Source organism: Sapajus apella, unplaced genomic scaffold, assembly GCF_009761245.1.
Source record: "Sapajus apella isolate SASKATOON/1434 unplaced genomic scaffold, GSC_monkey_1.0 scaffold72, whole genome shotgun sequence".
NCBI classification, from domain to species: Eukaryota; Metazoa; Chordata; class Mammalia; order Primates; family Cebidae; genus Sapajus; species Sapajus apella.
Genome location: NW_022437012.1, coordinates 10,092,323 through 10,111,383, shown reverse-complemented (window position 1 = coordinate 10,111,383; position 19,061 = coordinate 10,092,323). Strand labels below are relative to the sequence as shown.

At 45.5% G+C, this 19,061-nt stretch overlaps 1 protein-coding gene and 1 non-coding gene across 2 annotated transcripts in view; one reads left to right on the top strand and one right to left on the bottom strand.

Moving 5' to 3' along the window:
- Positions 1-2,611: 2,611 nt before the first annotated feature.
- On the bottom strand, positions 2,612-2,752 carry LOC116531832. The gene has a single exon (XR_004260611.1). It is a non-coding gene; the product is annotated as a U4 spliceosomal RNA (small nuclear RNA).
- Positions 2,753-10,915: 8,163 nt separating this feature from the next.
- TMEM163 (transmembrane protein 163) overlaps positions 10,916-19,061 on the top strand; it is a 270,086-nt gene continuing 261,940 nt past the window's right edge. Inside the window, exons 1-2 of the mRNA XM_032250750.1 lie at positions 10,916-11,258; positions 16,718-16,837. Of these exons, the coding sequence (XP_032106641.1) occupies positions 11,057-11,258; positions 16,718-16,837 (322 nt within the window). The 5' untranslated portion in view covers positions 10,916-11,056. The remainder of the gene's footprint in view (positions 11,259-16,717; positions 16,838-19,061) is intronic.

The following is a 19,061-nucleotide window of genomic DNA, read 5'->3' as shown; positions in this document are numbered from 1 at the left end:
TTTTATCAGAGACTAGGATTGCAACTCCTGCTTTTTTTTTGCTCTCCATTTGCTTGGTAAATCTTCCTCCATCCCTTTATTTTGATTCTATGTATGTCCTTGCATGTGAGATGGGTTTCCTGGATACAGTACACCGATGGGTTTTGACTTTTTATTCAATTTGCCAGTCTGTGTCTTTTGATTGGGGAATTTAGCCCATTTACATTTAAGGTTAATATTGTTATGTGTGAATTTAATCCTGCCGTTTTGATGCTAGCTAGTTGTTTTGCCCATTAGTTGATGCAGTTTCTTAATTGTGTTGATGCTTTTTACTATTTGGTATGTTTTTGGAGTGGCTGGTACTGGTTGTTCCTTTCTATGTTTAGTGCTTCTTTCAGGAGCTCTTGTAAGGCAGGCCTGGTGGTGATGAAATCTCTGAGCAATTGCTTGTTCGTAAAGGATTTTATTTCTCCTTTGCTTATGAAGCTTAGTTTGGCTGGATATGAAATTCTACATTGAAAGTTCTTTTCTTTAAAGATGTTGAATATTGACCCCCACTCCCTTCTGGCTTGTAGGGTATCTGCTGAGAGATCCGATGTGAGTCTGATGGGCTTCCCTTTGTGGGTAACCCAACCTTTCTCTCTGGCTGCCCTTAGCATTTTTTCCTTCATTGCAACCCTGGTGAATCTGAAATTATGTGCCTTGGGGTTGCTCTTCTTGAGGAATATCTTTGTGGTGTTCTCTGTATTTCCTGGACTTGAATGTTGGCCTGCCTTGCTAGGTTGGGGAAGTTTTCCTGGATAATATCCTGAAGAGTGTTTTCCAGCTTGGATTCATTCTCCCCATCACATTCAGGTACACCTATCAAACGTTGATTAGATCTTTTCACATAATCCCATACTTCTTGGAGGCTTTGTACATTTCTTTTTACTATTTTTTCTCTAGTCTTGCCTTCTTGTTTATTTCATTGAGTTGATCTTCGAACTCTGATATCCTTTCTTCTGCTTGGTCAGTTCGGCTATTGAAACTTGTGTATGCTTTGTGAAGTTCTCGTGCTGTGTTTTTCAGCTCCGTTATGTTATTTATATTCTTCTCTAAGCTGTTTATTCTTGTTAGCATTTCGGCAAACCTTTTTTCAAGGTTCTTAGTTTCTTTGCATTGGGTTAGAACATGTTCTTTTAGCTCAGAGAAGTTTGTTATTACCCACCTTCTGAAGCCTGTTTGTGGCAATTCATCAGACTCATTCTCCATCCAGCTTTGTTCCTTTGCTGATGATAAGTTGTGATCCCTTGGAGGAGGAGAGGCATTCTGATTTTGTTTTCATCCTTTTTGAACTGGTTTCTTCCCATCTTTGTGGATTTATCTACCTGTGGTCTTTGTAGTTGGTTACTTTCAGATGGGGCCTCTGAGTGAACATCCTTTTTGTTGATGATTAAGTTTTTTCTTTCTGTTTTTTAGTTTTCTTTCTAACAGTCAGGTCCTTCTGCTGCAGGACAGCTAGAGGTCTACTCCAGACCCTGCTTGCCTGGGGATCACCTGCGGTGGCTGCAAAACAGTAAGGGTTGCTGCCAGTTTCTTCTTCTGTTGTCTTCATCCCAGAAGGATACCTGACAGATGTCAGCCTGAGCTCTCCTTTATGAGGTGACTCTTTGGACATATGGAGGTCAGGGAGTTGCTTGAGGAGACAGTCTGTCCCTTATAGGAGCTCAGTTGCTGAGCTGTGAGCGCCGTTGTTCTGTTCAGAGCTGCTGGGCAGGTACGTTTAAGTCTGCTGCAGCGGAACTCATAACTTCCTTTTTTCCCAGGTGCTCTGTCCTGGGAAGGTGGGGCTTTATTTATAAGTTCCTGATGTGCTGCTGCCTTTTTTCAGAGCTGTCCTGCCCAGCAAGGACAGTTACAGTCTTGCTAGTTACAGTCTGCCAGCAGAGGTGTTGCTGAGCTGCCATGGGCTCTGCCCAGCTGCTGTGTGAACTTCCTTGCAGTTTTGTTTATAGAGGTATAGGTAGAACTGCCTCGGTAATAATGGTCTGCCTCAGTAATGGTGGACTGCCTTGGTAATGGTGGACTGCCTCAGTAGTGGCAGACGCCCTTCCGCCACAGAGCTGGACCATCCTAGGTCCAGCTGTGCTTGCTGCAAATCTCTCAATCCAGAGTGTTTCAGATTGCTGGTCTTTGTGTGGTTGGGACTCGCTGAGCCAGATCACCTGGCTCCCTGTTTTAGCCCCCTTTTTTTCAGTTGAGTGGGCGGCTCTGTCTCCTAGGCATTTCAGGTGCCAGTTGAAACAGTGGCCCAGATTTGTGTGAGTTTTTATGTGGATACCCCCTGCACCAGCTGAAACAGCATGCTGGAAACTTGTGGTGCTTTTCAGCCTGGGAATCTCCTGGTCTGTGGGCAGTAATAACTCATTTGGAAGTACAGTGTTCACTTACCCTCTGTGTTGTTCTCATTGGGAGCTGCACTCTAGAGCTGTTCCTATTCAGCCATCCTGGATCAGTCCATTATATGTTTTAAATGGAGAAATTAATCCATTTACATTCAAGCTTATTATTGATATGTGAGGCTTTGTTACTGTCATGTTGTTAATTATTTTCTGTTTTTTTAAAATGTTTTTTCCCTTTTTTTTTCTTTCAGTCTTTGTAGAGACTGTTAAAAATTGCCAATGCTGACTACATTGCAAGTTGTCATGGCAGAGTATTGGGAAAAGTTTTCAATTAGCAGTAATTGTACCTTGGATAAACCTCATTGGCTATGATACTGCCACTGTGCTAAGCTTCTTTTCTTTTTCTCTTATCGATTGTTGTTGTTTGGTGGATTTCTGTAGTGGTACCATTTGAGTCATTTCTCTTTCTCCTTTGTGTGATTAATTTAGCATGAATTTTATACTTTTGTGTGTTTTCTTGATAGTAAATATTACCCATCTTCCTCTTCCTCCTCCTCCTTTTCTTCTTCATTCTCTTCCTCTTCTTCTTTTTGCGACAGAGCCTTGCTCTGTCACCCAGGCTGGAGTGCAGTGGTGCAGTCTCTGCTCACTGCAACCTCTACCTCCTGGGTTCAAGTGATTCTCATGCCTCAGCCTCTTGAGTAGCTGAGAAGGTATGCATCACCATGCCTGGCTAATTTTTGTATTTCTAGTAGAGACAGGGTTTTGTCATGTTGGCTAGGCTGGCCTTGAACTCCTGGCTTCAAGTGATCTGCCCACCTCGGCCTCCCAAAGTGCTGGGATTACAGGTGTGAGCCACTGCACCTGGTCTAAATGTTATCCTTTTACTTCTGGGTTTAGGACTCTTGAGCATTTCTTGTAGAACTGGTCTAATGGTAAGAAATTCCCTCATCATTTGCTTGTCAGGGAAGGACTTTATTTCTCCTTTATTTATGAAGGATAATTTTGCTGGATGTAGTACTAGTGGTTGGCATCCACCACCCCCAGTACTTTGAATATATCATTCTGTTCTCTGGACTGTGGGTTTTCCGCTGAGAAATCTAGTATTAGTCCTATGGGGTTTCATTTTTAGGTGACTAGATGCTTTGCTTTTGCTGTTTTTAGGATTAGCTCTTTATCTTTGACTTCAGACAGTATGATTATAATGTGTTGGAGACAATCTTTATATATTGAATCTTCCTGGGGATTGCCAAGCCTCTTGTGTCTGAATGTCTAAGTCTATTGCTAGACTTGGGAGGGTTTCATCTATAATTTTATTACATAGGTTTTCTAATCCTTTCTTTGTTTCTGTACCCTCAGGGATACTGATCATTTTTGCTTTAAGTTGTCCCAAGTGTCACAAAGGCTTTGTTCCTTCTTTTTTATTATTTTTTCTTTATTTTTGTCTGACTGGATTATTTCAAAAAAATTTGTTTTCAAGTTTTGAGATTCTTCTGCCCAATCTAGCCTGTTGTTAAAGGTTTCAAATGTATATTGCCTTCAATGATTTCTTCAGTTCCAGAGTTTCTATTTGGTTCTTTTAAAAAAATATCTATGTCTTTGGTAAATTTCTCATTCATATCCTGAATTGTTTCTCTGATTTCTTTACAATTTTTAGAATTCTCTTGTATTTCACTGAACTTCTTTAAAATCAATATTTTGGATTCTTTATTTGCAATTTTTGAAAATTTCTTTTTGATTGTGATCTATTGCTGGATAACTACTGTGTTTATTTGGAGGTGTCATATTTCCTTGTCTTTTCATGTTTACTGTGACATGTTTATTTTCATGTTACTGTGAATATCCTTACATCAATATCTCCACATCTGATATAATGGTCACTCTTCCTATTTTTAAATTTACTTTTGTAGGGGAAGACTTTTTCCTAAAAATGTATCTGTGGTGTTGGTTGGATAGGGCACTTTGGCTTTGATTCTGGGTGTGTGTAGTAATGTAGTCTTTCTTTGATTTCTCTGGGTGTAAACAGTATTAGTGCCATCTGCGATTTCCTTGGTGGGTTAGGGTGTGGTGAAGTTGTGCTGGGGACTGGGATGGTATGTTGGTCAGGCTTCAGGTCCCAGTAGTGGTAGCAGTGGGCCAACTATGCCTATCTTGGTGTGGTTCAGGGTGGTGTGCACTGACACCTGTGGTGGAAGTTACCAGTGGGCCAATTCTTAGGCCTCCAGATGGCTTGCTTGGATGCTGGTAATGGCAGCAGTGGAGTATGTGGGTGGGCAGGATCTCAGGCCTCCGGGCAACCAGTGTGGCATGGGCAGTGGCAAGTAGCCCATCGGTGGCATGATTCTCTGGGTTCCAAGCAGTGTGCATGGATGTTGGCTGTTGCTGTGATGGGCTGAGTGGGCCAGACTCCAGGCCTGCAGGTGGTGCTTGCAGGCAGGTGCCAGCTGAGGTGGTTGAAGTTGAAAGTTTAGGCCCAATCTCAGGTCCCTGGGAGGAGTGCTTAGGTGCTCAGGGTGGTTGATTGGGTTGGGTAATCCTCTGGACTTCAAGTTATATGCTCTATTTCAGAGAGGTAGGTAAAGCCATGCTGGGTGGGCTTGTGCTCAGGCCCCACAATGATGAGAGTAGGCACCAGCCATGGTCTGCAGAGGCAGGGTGATCCTCAGACCACAGATGGAGTGCTTGGGTAAAGGGTGGTAGCAGCTGAACCGAGGCCCTGCCACTGGAGACGGTGGGGCCATCCTCAGTGGCCACAGCCTGGGTCAGAGGGTAGGAAAAGCACATCTCTCTTATGCCCCGGTTCCAGTGGGGCTTGTTCCCCATCCCAGCAGTAGTAGCCTGTTCCTAGCTTATGCCCCCTCCCTGTCTACAGGAGCTCCCCCCCAGCTGGCAACTAAGACCAAGTTGCAGCTCACACCCTGCTAGCATCTGAGTCTCTATACCAGTGGCACTCACTTCTTGGCACTAACAGCTGCTGCCCACACCTTGCTTGCTTCTTAGCTCTGGCTATGGGACAACTTCCAGCTCATTCCCCAGTCCTATTAGCAACAGAGTCTCTGTAATGCCTCAGTCTTGGCACCGCTGGGCCCCAGGACAGTGTGTAGTCTGCCAAAGGGTAGGTCTGAAAATGACACCTTGCCATAGCTGCTTAGGCTCTGAAAGGGTGTGGGACCCAACGTGAGCTCCTCCCTGGAGTGGTTCCATTCCATGATCTCTTACCAGCTCCTTATGTTAGTTTCAGGGGTTGGGAGGGTTGAGGGGTTCTCTTGTGGCAGGACTACAGGACTCTGTGGTGGGGACTAGGGCCTCTGTAAGTCAGTCACCCTTTCCTCGCCTTGGGAATTTACTCCTGCTCCCAGTCCATCCCCTCCAGGAAGGCTGTCTCTCCCTCCCTTCTCCTTACCTGCTTTTTGGTGTTTCTTGTTACTTACCTGTTGAATTCCAATATTCTCTCTTGGATGGTTTATTCAAAGTATGACTGTTTATATACGCTAAGTGGAAGAGGTGGGCATGAAATGCTTCTAATGAGCCATCTTGAAGCCCCTCCTCAGCTTTCCTTTTTTTTTAAGAACAGTTTTAGATTTGCATAAAGTTGAGAAGTTTAGAAAGTCCCGTGTACTTGCACCCAGTGCACTGTATTACTAACATCGCACATGAGTACACATTTGTTACAACTAATAAACCATAACTGATACATTACCAGCTGAGGTCCATGCTTTCTTCAGAATTCCTTGATTTTTACCTAATGTCCTTTTTCTGTTCCAGGATCTTTCGGCTAGTGGTTGTGTCTCCTCAGGATCTTCTTGGCTGTAATGGTTCAGTCTCCTTTTTTATCCCAACTGTTTTGTTTGGTCATTTACTTATTTACTTTTGAGGTGGAGTCTGACTCTGTCACCCAGGCTGGAGTGCAGTGGCACAATCTCGGCTCACTGCAGCCTCTGCCTCCTGGGTTCAAGCAATTCTCCTGCCTCAGCCTCCCAAGTAGCTGGGATTACAGGTGTGTGCCACTAGACCTGGATAACTTTTGCATTTTTGGTAGACCCGGGGTTTCACCATGTTGGCCAGGCTGGTCTCAAACTCCTGGCCTTAGGTGATTCTCCTGCTTCAGCCTTCCAAAGTGCTGGGATTACAGGTGTGAGCCACCGTGCCAGGCCCCAACTGTTTTAGATTATTCACTATTGTGATTATGAAATGAATTCATGGTGAATGCATATACACATAGTTGAAAAATCAGTATAATGACCTAAATTATAATAGAGGAGGAATAAAAGTAAAGCAATACATAATTAATATTTAAGTGCTCACTTGGAGCTACACCACAGGTCATAAAGAAGTAGTCAGATATTTGTACCTATTTATAATTTAAGAACAAGGAGACAAGCACTCTAAAATATTAATTACACTTTTTCTTAATTTTGTTGTTATTTTGAAACAAGAGCTGAAGAAATATACACATGTGGAATTACTGGGCCTGTGGGCATCGTATATGTGTTGACTGCTGAAATGGATGCTATGAATGGAGCTGGCTTCTGCGTCCCAATTTTCTAAAGTGGTAAACAGAATGCCATCCCTTTGTAGACTTATACTGTAGTTGCATTTTCAGAAAATCCTGTGTGTATTCACAAGATGCAAAAACATTTTGTGTTTATTTGTAAAACAAAGTTAAAGTTCCAATGTGATTAGATGCACATTTTAACTGAAGCAAAGGTCAGGTCTGACATATGAAAGCCGTGTGGGACACAGACCAATCTCCTGCCTCTGGGGCCACCCCCAACTAAATGTCAGTGGCCCCCTCCTCCCATCATTGTGATGACCAATGAAAGTACCTGCAAATTTCCCAAAATGCCCCCTAAGGTGCGGTACCCCTATGGATTATGGTGGTGGGCAGAGGTCGACAAGGCAGATTAGCCTTCATTTGTTCATTGGTTAAATGAGGACAATAGTAGCTGAATGAGGGAGACAATGCATGTAAAACACTTAGCTAGGTGCCCGGCATATGGTATGTCCTCCCAACATGTAAACTAGTGCTATCTTCCAGTTAATCAACAGGGATTGTTTGAGGTGACCCTGTGTCCTTGATATCCAAGTAGGTGTGTGTGAGTAAGGAATGCGGATCAGGCAAGCACCCACCATCCGTGCCCCACACATGAAATAAACAGTGAATTATTAATCAATTATGGTTCAGAAAAAGGAGCACCCAGTGGGGAGCTGGAGTCAGAGAAATCTTTCTGGGAAAGACAATAGTGGCATGTTTAATGAGGGCAGCTGAAACATGATGGGAAATATATTTATTCCATGAATAACAAACAACTCCTAGATCCTTGCTTCTCAAAGTTTGGTCTTCAGACCTGCAGTATCAGCAGCATTGGGAGGTTTGTTCAAAACAGAATCTCAGCCTGGTGGAAAACAAAAAAAAGAAACTTTTAACCTGAGGAATGAAAACCCCTACATTATCAGCCCCAGAGACTTACTGGAATGAAACAGCAGCAGGTGACAACCCCTTGAGTGAAATAATGATCTCTAGGAGCCACTGACTATGTGGGCTCTAGACTAATTTATGCCAAGTAGCCATAAAATGGCCATACACTGGACACCATAACTCCTACCTGACAGTTCAACAATCTACAGCCCATCACTAACCCAAGTTATCTCTGCAAACCAATGAGGATTCCTGTCACACAACTTTATATCGGCCCTCTCTGTGGTCCCTTTGCCTTTAAAAACCTGCTTATAACAAAGGCTGATGGAGCACTCCTCAAGGCAACTTAGAAACGTCCTAGGTAGCTGTCCTTATTTGGGCTCAAGAAAATTCTTTCAATTATATTTTGTACCTCAGCCTCTTCCTTTTAGGTCGACAGCCTCTATCACAGACTGACTGAATTAGAAGGTGCATTTTTCTAAGAAAAATTGCAGTTGTTCATTGGCACACAAACCTTTGTGATGTGCTGGACTTACAGAACCAACTGAGGAACTAGTGGAAAGAATGATGATACCAGCTCCTCTGGTGAGAATCTGCTGTAGACCGTGTGTGTGTGTGTGTGTGTGTGTGTGTGTGTGAGAGAGAGAGAGAGAGAGAGAGAGAGAGAGAGAGAGGGAGGGAGGGAGAAAGGCACAGAGCTAGATGGTCCATATTGTGGAGAGTAATCACAAAGGGTTGTTGCAGAACAACTGGCATCAGAATATGTTGGGAGGGATTTAAAGGAAGGTTCCCAGCCAGACCCTAGATCTACTGAATCTCAGAGAGTCAGGGAGGAATAATGATTTTTTTTAAAGCCCCCAGATGACTCTTAGAATGGGGAACGGCCTTATAAAATACCCATGCCAACGTTCCAGCCCAGAATGATCATGTTAAATATAGCATCAGAATCTCTAGCAGTTGAAGCTTGGGTATTTTTGTTCTTAGACTTCCAGGTGATACTTTGAGAGCCATTGACAGGGGGATAAATGGGATAGACTGGAGATACTTCGAGGGCCATTGACAGGGGGATAGACTGGAGGAGAAAAGTCAAGGAGATGGCTCTGCAAATATATCTGACGGATGTTCTATTTCAGAGGATAGAACCAGGATTAGTGGGTAGAGATTTTCATTGTCTTTATCCAAGTAATAGTACCATTTTTTTTTCTTTGCAACAGGAAGGGATCTTTGAAATGATCTAGTTCAACTCTTTCAGTTTGTAGTTGAAGAAATTAATGGTCCACAAGGTAAAGTAAGTTGGTCAAGGTCAACTCAGATCTTATCATTCAAATCCAGTAACAATAACAGCAGCAATGAAATAAAATGAGACCCCTTTCCCCATTTCTGGTGATATTTCCAGTGCACCACAAAGGCATTTAAATCCTACTGTCATTTCAATCACAAGCAAAGCAGACATGAAAAAGGAAAAGGGTGACTCTTCAAGAAACAAGAGGGACACCTTTATATGAGGAATTGACATTTTGGAGTACCCAAATTAAATTCAGAGACTGGTATCAATACAAAGTCGAAAGCCAGACTCTAGAGCTTCGATGTTGATACCATTTAAACAGTAGGGACAGAAAAGGTGTGTTATCTTTCCTCCCCATCATAAGGGGCATGGCTAACATGCTTATAACAAAAGACAGGTTAATAAGAGAAATGTGTCACAAATTTATTGAATCAAAGTTTTATGTGATACAGGAGCCTTCAGAAATGAACATGCAAAGACTCAGGGAAAACCATTTTTATGTTTAGATTCAGTGAAGAATGGTGAGCCTTGTAGAAATGTGATGGGACAAAGGGTGTGATCTAATGGTAATGGACTGAGGAGTGAACCCAGAGAGGCCTGTTCAGATTCTTCTTGGCCTCTCTGTGCAGCATGTATAGAGCAGGACCCCTTCTGGAATGAGGGTCTTAGGATCTACTATTAGACAGTGTGGGTCCTAGTATTTCTTCATGGCCACCTCTTACACAGAAAGGCAGGGGACCAGGCAGGTTGGAGTACTATTTCTAGGTCGTATGACCTCCGTGGGGAAGAGGAATTCTGGTTTCTATGAATTGCTTAGTGGGGAGAAAGTAGGGTGGGAGACAGAGTCTTTCTTTCTAAGGCGACTTCAGAGGCCTCTTTAGTTTTTTTATTTCAAACTTAGCATACCAAAGTGCCACACGTTGGGGTGTATTTTTCTGAGCCCCAACAAATCCAAGCTGAATTTATTAAACAGCAGGTCTTCTTTTGCTCCTCTCTGGGCGACAAGAGAGCTGGCCTGTGCCCTGGTGTGAACTCTCACTGGTGAGACCAGCCCCACCACACAAAATGAATTAAGAGCTGCAGGAGTCAGAGCTGGGGAGACTTCTTGTAGGAGGGAGGCTTCCATGGATTTCTGAAGATCACACAAGATTTGGATACGCAGAGGGGAAATGAGCCGGTGAGCGAACTGGTTGGGACAAAGGCCCAGGAAGAGTCGAAATGGGGAAGCCTCGGAGTTCAAGCATCTTCTAGAGTGCCTGCTATCCTAAAGATGCCCCACCCCTGGCTAAATGGGTGCTTCAGGGAGAAACTGGGAGGAGAGTTAAAGCTCCTAGAAGGAGGGAGAGCGACGGGCTTGGGGATAGATGAACCCTTTTCCCCTGGATGAGCAGTGAGGATGGTGGCCCAGGCGAGGACCCAGTACAGCCTCTGAAACCTATGCAGCTCCAGAAGAGAAAGATGCTAAATTAGGGGCGCTGTCCGCTCTCTTACCCATGCGCGTCTGCGGGCTTTGCGGACCGCAGAGGAATTCAGTGCGAGGGATCCCCTCTGGGCACTATCCCGCAGCGCAGGTGGGGTGGGTCCCCGCTACGCCCTAGCCAAGCTCTGCGGGGCCGCCTGTGGGCCCCCACGCCCTCAATAGTGACTCCAGCTTCAGCGTGTCTGGCCCAGCGGGTTCCTCCCTCCCGTCCTCCTCCTTGAGCCGGCTCCCGCGGCCGGGCCTCGGGGCGGGTCCCTGCCGCCCGCACCTGCCCCCAGGGGCGGAGCGCGGCGGCGACAACGCGGCCCCAGCCTCCGCCACCGGCCGCGGAGCCGCGCGGCTCTCCGCTCCTCCCCGCCCCCGCCCGTGCACCTCCACTCCGCGGCGCCCGCCCGCCGTCTCTCCCTGTCCACGCGGCCCGTCCGTCCGCTCCTCCGCCCGCCGGAGCCGCGGCGCCTCGCACTTCTGACTCGAGTCCCCGCCGCCGCCGCCGGGATCCGCAGCCTCGCGCCATGGAGCCGGCCGCGGGCATCCAGCGCCGCAGCTCCCAGGGGCCCGCCGTCCCGCCGCCGCCTCGGGGCCACGCGCCCCCAGCCGCCGCTCCCGGCCGGGCCCCGATGAGCTCCCCGGCGCGCGAGCCGCCGCAGCTGGAGGAGGAGCGGCAGGTGCGGATCAGCGAGAGCGGCCAGTTCAGCGACGGGCTGGAGGACCGAGGTGAGCGCTTGCCGCCCGGCCCGGCCGGCGACGGGGGCGGCTGCTCGGGACCCGCCTCTCCCCACTCGCTGGCTGCGCTGGGCCGGGCGCCGGGCTCGGCGCCTTGGAGCGCGCGGGGGCGCGGAGCCCGGACTTCCCGGCGAGGGCGCGGCGAGCCGAGAGCGGCAGCCCCACCTCCTGCGGCCGGCACCGCCTCGGCTGCGTTCCTTCCCTTCCCTCGAAGCCGAGACCCCGGCTGCCTCCAGGCCGACCCCGCCTGGACCCGCGCCCTCCTCTCCGCCAGCTCCAGCCCCTCCTGCGCCCACGGGAAAAGTTTGCGGGAGGCATTTTTTTGCGTTCGGGGCCGGGCGCTCCTGGGCCACTGCGGGCCTTGCTTAGCTCGGAGGGACCCGGGCTCGATGCATCCTCCTTTCAGTAGTCCCCTGCGGCCCCGCCGGCTGCCTGGGAGAACTTCCCTCTGCTGGTATAGCTGCGAGTTGTACCTCGGCGGCTGCCCGGCTGTCCGCCCCGGCGAAGGGCGCTAGGAGGGGAGCGAGCCGGGACCCGGGCCGTCGCTGGAGCGGTCTCGGGGTCTCGGGCGGTCCCCGACTCTCACCGCGGACCCAGGTCGCGGTGGGTCCCTGCCCCGTCGTCTGATGATGGGGCAGAGGACTGGGACATTTGGATTCGGGCCACCAACCTCATCTGGATGGATGCCACTGAAACCTGATGGTTCCGGAGGGTGCGTCTGCAGACCCTTCAGAGCCCCCTCCACTGACACCGGCCTGGAGGCCGGCACATGTGCCTCTGCTGGGGAACCACACTCTGCCTCCCACCGACTGCCAATGCCCCCAGGAGTTGCCAGCGTAGGACTGGAGAGACTCCCTGCTCATTCCCATGTCTCTCTCCTCCATCCCTTCCGCGTTTCCTTTCAGCTTGGATTCTTTGCAGAGGGAGCCCTGTTCTTGGCCGCGCCTGCACCTTTTCTGTTTCTTGCTGATCCGAATCCAAATTGTCCCCTCAGAACGAAATCGGTGGTTCTGCTAAAACCGCTTAGTGGCCAAAGCGAGATTCTTGCAGCCAGGCCCTTCAGGGGAAGCCGGCTCTTTGCACCTCCACCCCCTTTTCTTGGAAGCCTTATTTTGTTGGCTGTGGCGGGTTTATATATTTTAGACTTAGCAGGTTTTTATCCTATTCTTAGTATCTCCTGTACATTTTTATTCCGGTTTAGTGTTCGGATGCACGATCTCTTTCTCCTTAGAAATTCTAAACTGTAGCATGTGAAATAAAATGACATGGAAACGGCAGTTCCCAGAGAATCCGCCGAGATGCTCAGCCAGAACTGGAGCTGCTCCAGTGGCAACGAATTCTGCACCTCTGTTGCAGTTTCTCCCCCTGTGCTCACATGACTAGATGCCATTTGAGAAGTGGGGACAGGGGACATCACGAGCACGGAGCAAAACCTCTCACTTTTATTATAGGGTGTGTTCATTACCTTCGCCCCTCTCCAGCTAATGTTGTAGGATTTAAAAATTACATATTGAAGAAAGACAGAAGCCTGGGTTGAGCTTATTTTTGTAGCATTGCAGGTCATCTGAAGAGCTGGCCTGTTCCTCCCCACCCCCCAAAAAGATAGGAGGGAAAACCGTGCTAGAGTGAGTTCATATTTAGCATCATTTGGTAGTTCATGTTCAAGTGTAAAAAGCCCTTCTGAATTCATTCTTAAGGTTATTTTTCTCTGGTCAACGGAATTTCATTTTCCATTATATGATAGCATGAAAGCATTGACTGTTCATAAACTGTCACTGTGTGAGAGTATTGCATATCACACACAGCCTCTTTGTTAGGATGAACCCTATTCCCCAAAGAACACAGTGCTGTGTGGCATTGAGAGCTGAACGTCAATGTGATATTCTTTTGTTTGACCTCTTCCTGATGGCAGTGTTTATGTGGTGAATAAGTGATTTTTGTTAAGTAAACCAGAATATTACCTGGGGAGGTGTATTGTAAGATTCTGTGTTTGCTGTTTGGGTTATTTTTTTTCTTATGGGGCTGCATTTTTCCAGTATTGATTTTTGTATCCTTTGGGAATGGGTTGAGTGCAGCTACCTCTTCCCGACTGGTGAGGGGAACAGGGGAGGAGGAAGCCCCAGCACTTGCCTGCTGTGTGTCTCAGCATCCTGCCTGCCTGGCTTTTTTTAGGCTTAAATAGCTGTAGGCTGTCTGTAGAAGGGTTGGGGGGTACCTCAGATCTGCACGTGTTTTGGCATTGTCTTTTGTCCTAACTCCCTTTGGAACTATCAGGATGTGGTTACAGACCATGACTAACCCTCATCAAATGTTTGCTTTTAAACCTAGTGTTTTGGGACTTTGGAGGCTTTTCCCCCTTAGAAGTGATGTGGGCTGGTTCTCAGAAGCCTAGCTAGCTCAGAATGTCAGTAACTGCAGTGCCATTTGGTTGAGCTTAAATTTCAGGGAGCAAGAGCTCTGTGGTCTAAGACCTTTAGGGGCTAAACACAACAATCAGGCCAGGTTTATCTTAACCATTCTTCCCATCCCTCTTGAATACCCATTCTTCTCCCCCAAGTATTTTCCCACCATTCTGTCTGTAACCTTAGGGCCCAGCTTAGCCTTAGAGAATTATATGTGTCAGCATTTCCCGCTACTTCCCCATCTAACAAAAATTTCCCTTTCTTCAGAGAGTTCAAGCTTGACAAACTTAGGAGAAAGGAATTGGAACTAATGTATACTAGTGTAGAAATAACTGATTGCTTCAGCGTCTCCACATATATTTGTACCTTCCCCCTGTCCAAAATAAATAAAAGATCAGTTCCTCATTAGTACAGTCCTATGCTTAGTATTCCCAGGCCCAACTTGCAAATACAGAAAATTTGAGTGACTTTACAAATTAAAATATGGGTCCAACTATGGGTAGGGAGGATCCAGCCCTGTCTGCAAGTCAGAGGCCTGTTGTAACTTCTCTAGACTGTCCTGCCTTTTCGGGCTGCCTTTCTTCTAGCTTTAAAGCACAGCTTCCTGAAAACATTAGGAATTCTCACCACATCTTTGTGACTTGTGAGTGTGCCTGCATCCAACATGAGGATGGAGGTACCTGTGTGTGGACCATTCACTAGGAACTGAGTCTTTATACGTCATCATACTCCACTTCCCCTTGAGGAGTGCAAAGTTTTCCATTCTTAGGATTGGCTATATTTTTAGAAAGGAAAATCAGCAGAACATAAGCAAAGGTTGAATAGAAATGGGAAAGCCCTTCCATTTTTGGACAGTCTTCCCATTGTACTTATTCCATTTTATTTTTTAATTTTAAAAATCTCATGGAGGAGGCACACACAGGGAAGAAGCACTGGTTGTAATTCTGAGAAGTCCCAAGTGCCACCTTAGGGGGACAGTCCAGCTGTCCTGGGCTATCGTCTGAAAGTCCTCCAGGAGGGTGCTGTTTCACTGGTAGGTGAAGCATGTAGGTTGGTCCACATGTGTGGTCAGGACCATTATATTATTGAAACTCGCTGTCTTTGGATGGAAAAATAAATGTTATGTGACTGAAGAGAAAATGGGCATCATTGTCATTCCTCTTAGAAAACTAAATCTACTTCTCAAAGGAAACTTGTTTTTACCCCAGTGGATAAACCTCTGGAGATTGTCGCTGTCAAAATACCTAGCAAACGAACTGCTTATTTGAGTCAGTGCTTAAATGTTACAGCTTTACTTCTGCTGAAAATCAATTGGCCAGGATGAAAGGAAGATTTTTATATCATTTGGGAAAAGTGACATAAATTATTAAGAGTGTGTGGAATCTGCCCATTTTAGGATAGTGCTATAACTGGTGATTGTACAGATGAAAATTGGAATGAGGTGGTTTTTGGCAGCTAAGAAATAAATAGACAAAGGGACATGCCATACACTTATTTAAATCACTTGTACCTGGGCAGAATTTGACAAGGGAGAATATATTTAGTTTTTCCATCCAAGTCCACTTATGAAGGAAGGTTTGGGGAGGTTTTTACAGAGAGAGGATGGTGATGGTGTTTATGCTCAACATTTGCATTCTCATCTCCCTTTTGATTCTGTGTAAGCCAGTAGGTTTCAATTATTTAAAAATCCCTGGGCTGTGAGTTGAGCTCACTCAGCAACCTTCTTAACATTCTGGCTTGCTTTGCTCAGAACTTGTTCAGGGATGCCTGAATCTGGGTTATAAATGGAACTGAGAAGTTTTAGCAGAGCCCTGGTTTTAACTTTTGATCAGGATGCAGTTTTTGGCAACCAGAGGCTTAGTGTGGTACCCAGTTGGATGAATGAGATGGTGTCTTTTACGTGATGCGTAGGTGTGATATGTCTCACACTATGTGATATTTTACAAATTGTTACCTGAGCTTCGATTACCAATTCCTTCATTCTTTGGAGCTGCTCTGATGAGGCTGCCCAACCTCTGAAAGTTGTATCTTGGGTCGTTTCACCAGAGATGGTGTAATAAGCTCCTGTTTATGTAAATGGATGGCTGAAAATGCGGTCCTCTGTGCAACTAAGAGGTGCTGTGTATAGTCAAAGGATGCTGATCTATAGTCAAAGGAGAAGGATAAAAATATAAATCAAGATCATTCTGAAGACAGTTTAGTTTTTCACCCCAGGCAGTTATGGGCATTGCCTGGGAGTTGGCATGAATTTTTGTAGTTGTCGGGGAGTCTCCATGTTGAAAGCATAGGAGCTAAAAATAAAACGTGCCTTATACAAGGCCTACCTGGGAAGCGACCTCTAGTTTTAGAAGGTTTGCCCCCACTTTAATATTCTGAGAATTTTTTGACATGTGCTTGGTAAAAAGGATGTGTATACTATAGAGCAGAATAAGAAGGGAAGGAAATGTGGCATATAGCTTGGGCCTGGAGGCTCTTGCTAGAGGTGGCGAAAGAGAAATGGTTCTTCTCCTGCGGATTGTTGGGGGAGCAGTGGGGTCATTTGTAGTCTGACTCCTTGCTTTGGGCAAAACCCAAAGTCCACCAGTTGGGGCTGTGCTGGTGAATCAATGCAAATCAATGCCCACAGCTGAGGAGCCTGAAGGCCCAGCTGAATGTGGGCGGTTTGTGCTGTTTTCCTAACGGAAAGGCCTTGTGGGCTGAACAGCATCTACCTGAGGCCAAGCAGCTTAACACAGGGGCAAAGGAATGGCCTGGTGTCATAAGTCAGGGAATGGTGGGGTCTGTGGAATTCTTTGAAAGAGGACGGCTGCTGTTACCCTGCAGAAATAAATGGCCCATATTGTCAGAGCCTGTGATTTTTCAAGGGGTGCCAGAAAGCTTGATTTTCATGTGAAATCTCCTAATTGTTAAAACACAGTGTGGGTCAAACAAAACACATCTTGGCCTTTGGGCTGTTACTTTGCAATCTTTGGCTAAGCAATTGTAGCTCTTGCTGTGGGTTTCTTAGTAAGGAAATGTCTAACTTCCTTTTCTCCTTGTTTTGGTCAGGCTTGCTAGAAAGCAGCACCCGCCTGAAACCTCACGAAGCCCAGAACTACAGGAAGAAGGCATTGTGGGTGTCCTGGTTCTCCATTATTGTCACCCTGGCCCTAGCGGTGGCTGCCTTTAGTGAGTATCAGGGGTCTCCTCGGCCCCTGTGTGCTGCTGTTGCCCGTTTTATTCTCTAATTCCTGTGGGATGTGCTTTTGCTTTTAGTTGACTGTTATTGATGAGTAATTTTTTTTTTAGATGGTTGGAAAGTCAGGGTACTTATAAATTAATGAAATGGCTTCTTTCCTCTGCAGTGGGATGAGTGGTAAGAAGACGAGGTGAAGAGTGGTACTGGGAGCCTTGGCTCTCATCAGTATGTGGGTTCGAGGAAGTAGATGCCGGCTGCTGGCTGAATAGTGAAAATACTCTTGGTGGATGCCTTTAGCTTGGGCTGACACATGACACGTATATCTCCTTAAGATTCCTATTTTGAGCCTAATGCAAGAAGATGGGTGCAATATTGCAGTGAGCCCTCTCCTTTTCCCTGATCATATCTGTGTGAGGCTTGGAAGACGAATCCTATGTACATTTTAAGGAAAGGAAAATGGGAGGGTCTTCTCTCAAGTTTTTCAGTGGCCATGGAAACAAAAACATGTATTACAATTAAGGCAAACTAAGGAAGTGGAACAGTTTCTTCCAGATAATCCTGTTTAGGGGTTAGGAAGGCCGATGGCATGTGTTTTCTCGACTAACATTTTGCAGCCTATGGAAATGTACATGTGCTATTTATTCTTATGAATTGTGCAATGACTCACAAGCCTAAGCAGTGTCAGTTACAGCTCAACCTTGGTAGAAACCCGTGGTTTCTTTTTTTTTTTTGATGCTGGGGAGAAGACTGCATTTTATGACGAATTTATTACCTAATAGAAAGATCTATTTTCTCAGTCATAGGCATCGTATAAGGTGTCTCCTGTGACAACCCTCAGATTAGGAGAAAAAAGCCTGTGTCTGCTAGAAGACAAGCTGTGTGTGTGTGTGTGTGTGTGTGTGTGTGTGTGTGTGTGTGTGTTGCTTAAAATTCTATTCTTCAAGGTTAGATCGCCTGCTGGAAGTTGAGGTTGGTTCCCAGGAGGGAATATTAAAATTTGACCAAATGCTCCCTGCAAAACTAGGCATATATTACTTGAAGCAATTTATGTTGGAAACACTATACTGTATCTTGGCTCTAAAAAAGCCAAACATTTAGAAGCAGAGGGCAATGCATTCCAGAGTATAAACATTTTTACCAGTGAGCCAGAAATCTAATCGAGGGGAATTCTGATTCCTGATAATAGCTACTCCTTCCCTCTACCCCTGCTTTTTTAATGCTGAAACAAGAATAACAAGCTGGATTGATGTCCCTAGGGGATAATTTGGTTGCAGTGGCTGGTGGAGGACTTTGGATCAGACACCATAATTTACATATGTAAAGGAAAAGGAACGGAATGAAGGGAGGTGATTTACAAACAGAATAATAGTAACTCAGACAGGTCCATGTGCCTGATAAAGCTGTTTCCATTGATCACGTGGGTGTTTGAATGAGGACCTGAATGTGAAGAATTAGTGGGCAAGTCTTCTAGGAGAGTAATATTACATTTGATGTACTTAAGTCTCATAATAGACAAAAATTATGAGAAAATTTGATTTCACATGTTACACCTGATCGGTTGGGTTATCTTAAAAATGTTATTCATTTCCTTTAATACAGAAAGTTGCATGCTGCATACAGAATTAGAATACTGCTTTGTGACAAGGGCTTCTCTTTCTTTTAAAAATGATTTTACAACTTCATTGCAGCAAGTATTTAATTTAAATCTTCTAACTTCTAGCCCATAAAATGTTGACATTGGCATATAATATCATGATTTGTGTTATCTATAGTACATTCAATTTGTTCTCACGTTACTTTCAATTTGTTCTGGTTTAGTTAAACCAAAAAATGTAAAAGGTGAATTATGTTTTCCCCTACTTTATAGAGTAGCTTTAGTGTTTGTGTGTGTGTGTGTGTGTGTGTGTGTGTGTGTGTTTCATATTTTAAACCCTTGATGTGGTCTCTGATTGTGTTGTTAGGGTTGTTGGTTTTACTATTTAGTTTCCTAAATATATTTCTAGTATACAGTATTTAAAATCTCTTCCAAAGCATCATTTACATGGTGACAGACTTCTGTGAAATTCTCTTCCTAGTTTTGAATGGAAAGAAATAGAGATTAAGCAATGTAAACTAACTTTTGAAGTTATGTTTAAATTAGCATATGAAGAAAAATGGAACATTTCGAAAATGGCAAAGTTTTTGTAACATGTCACAAAAAGCCCAAGTCTTACT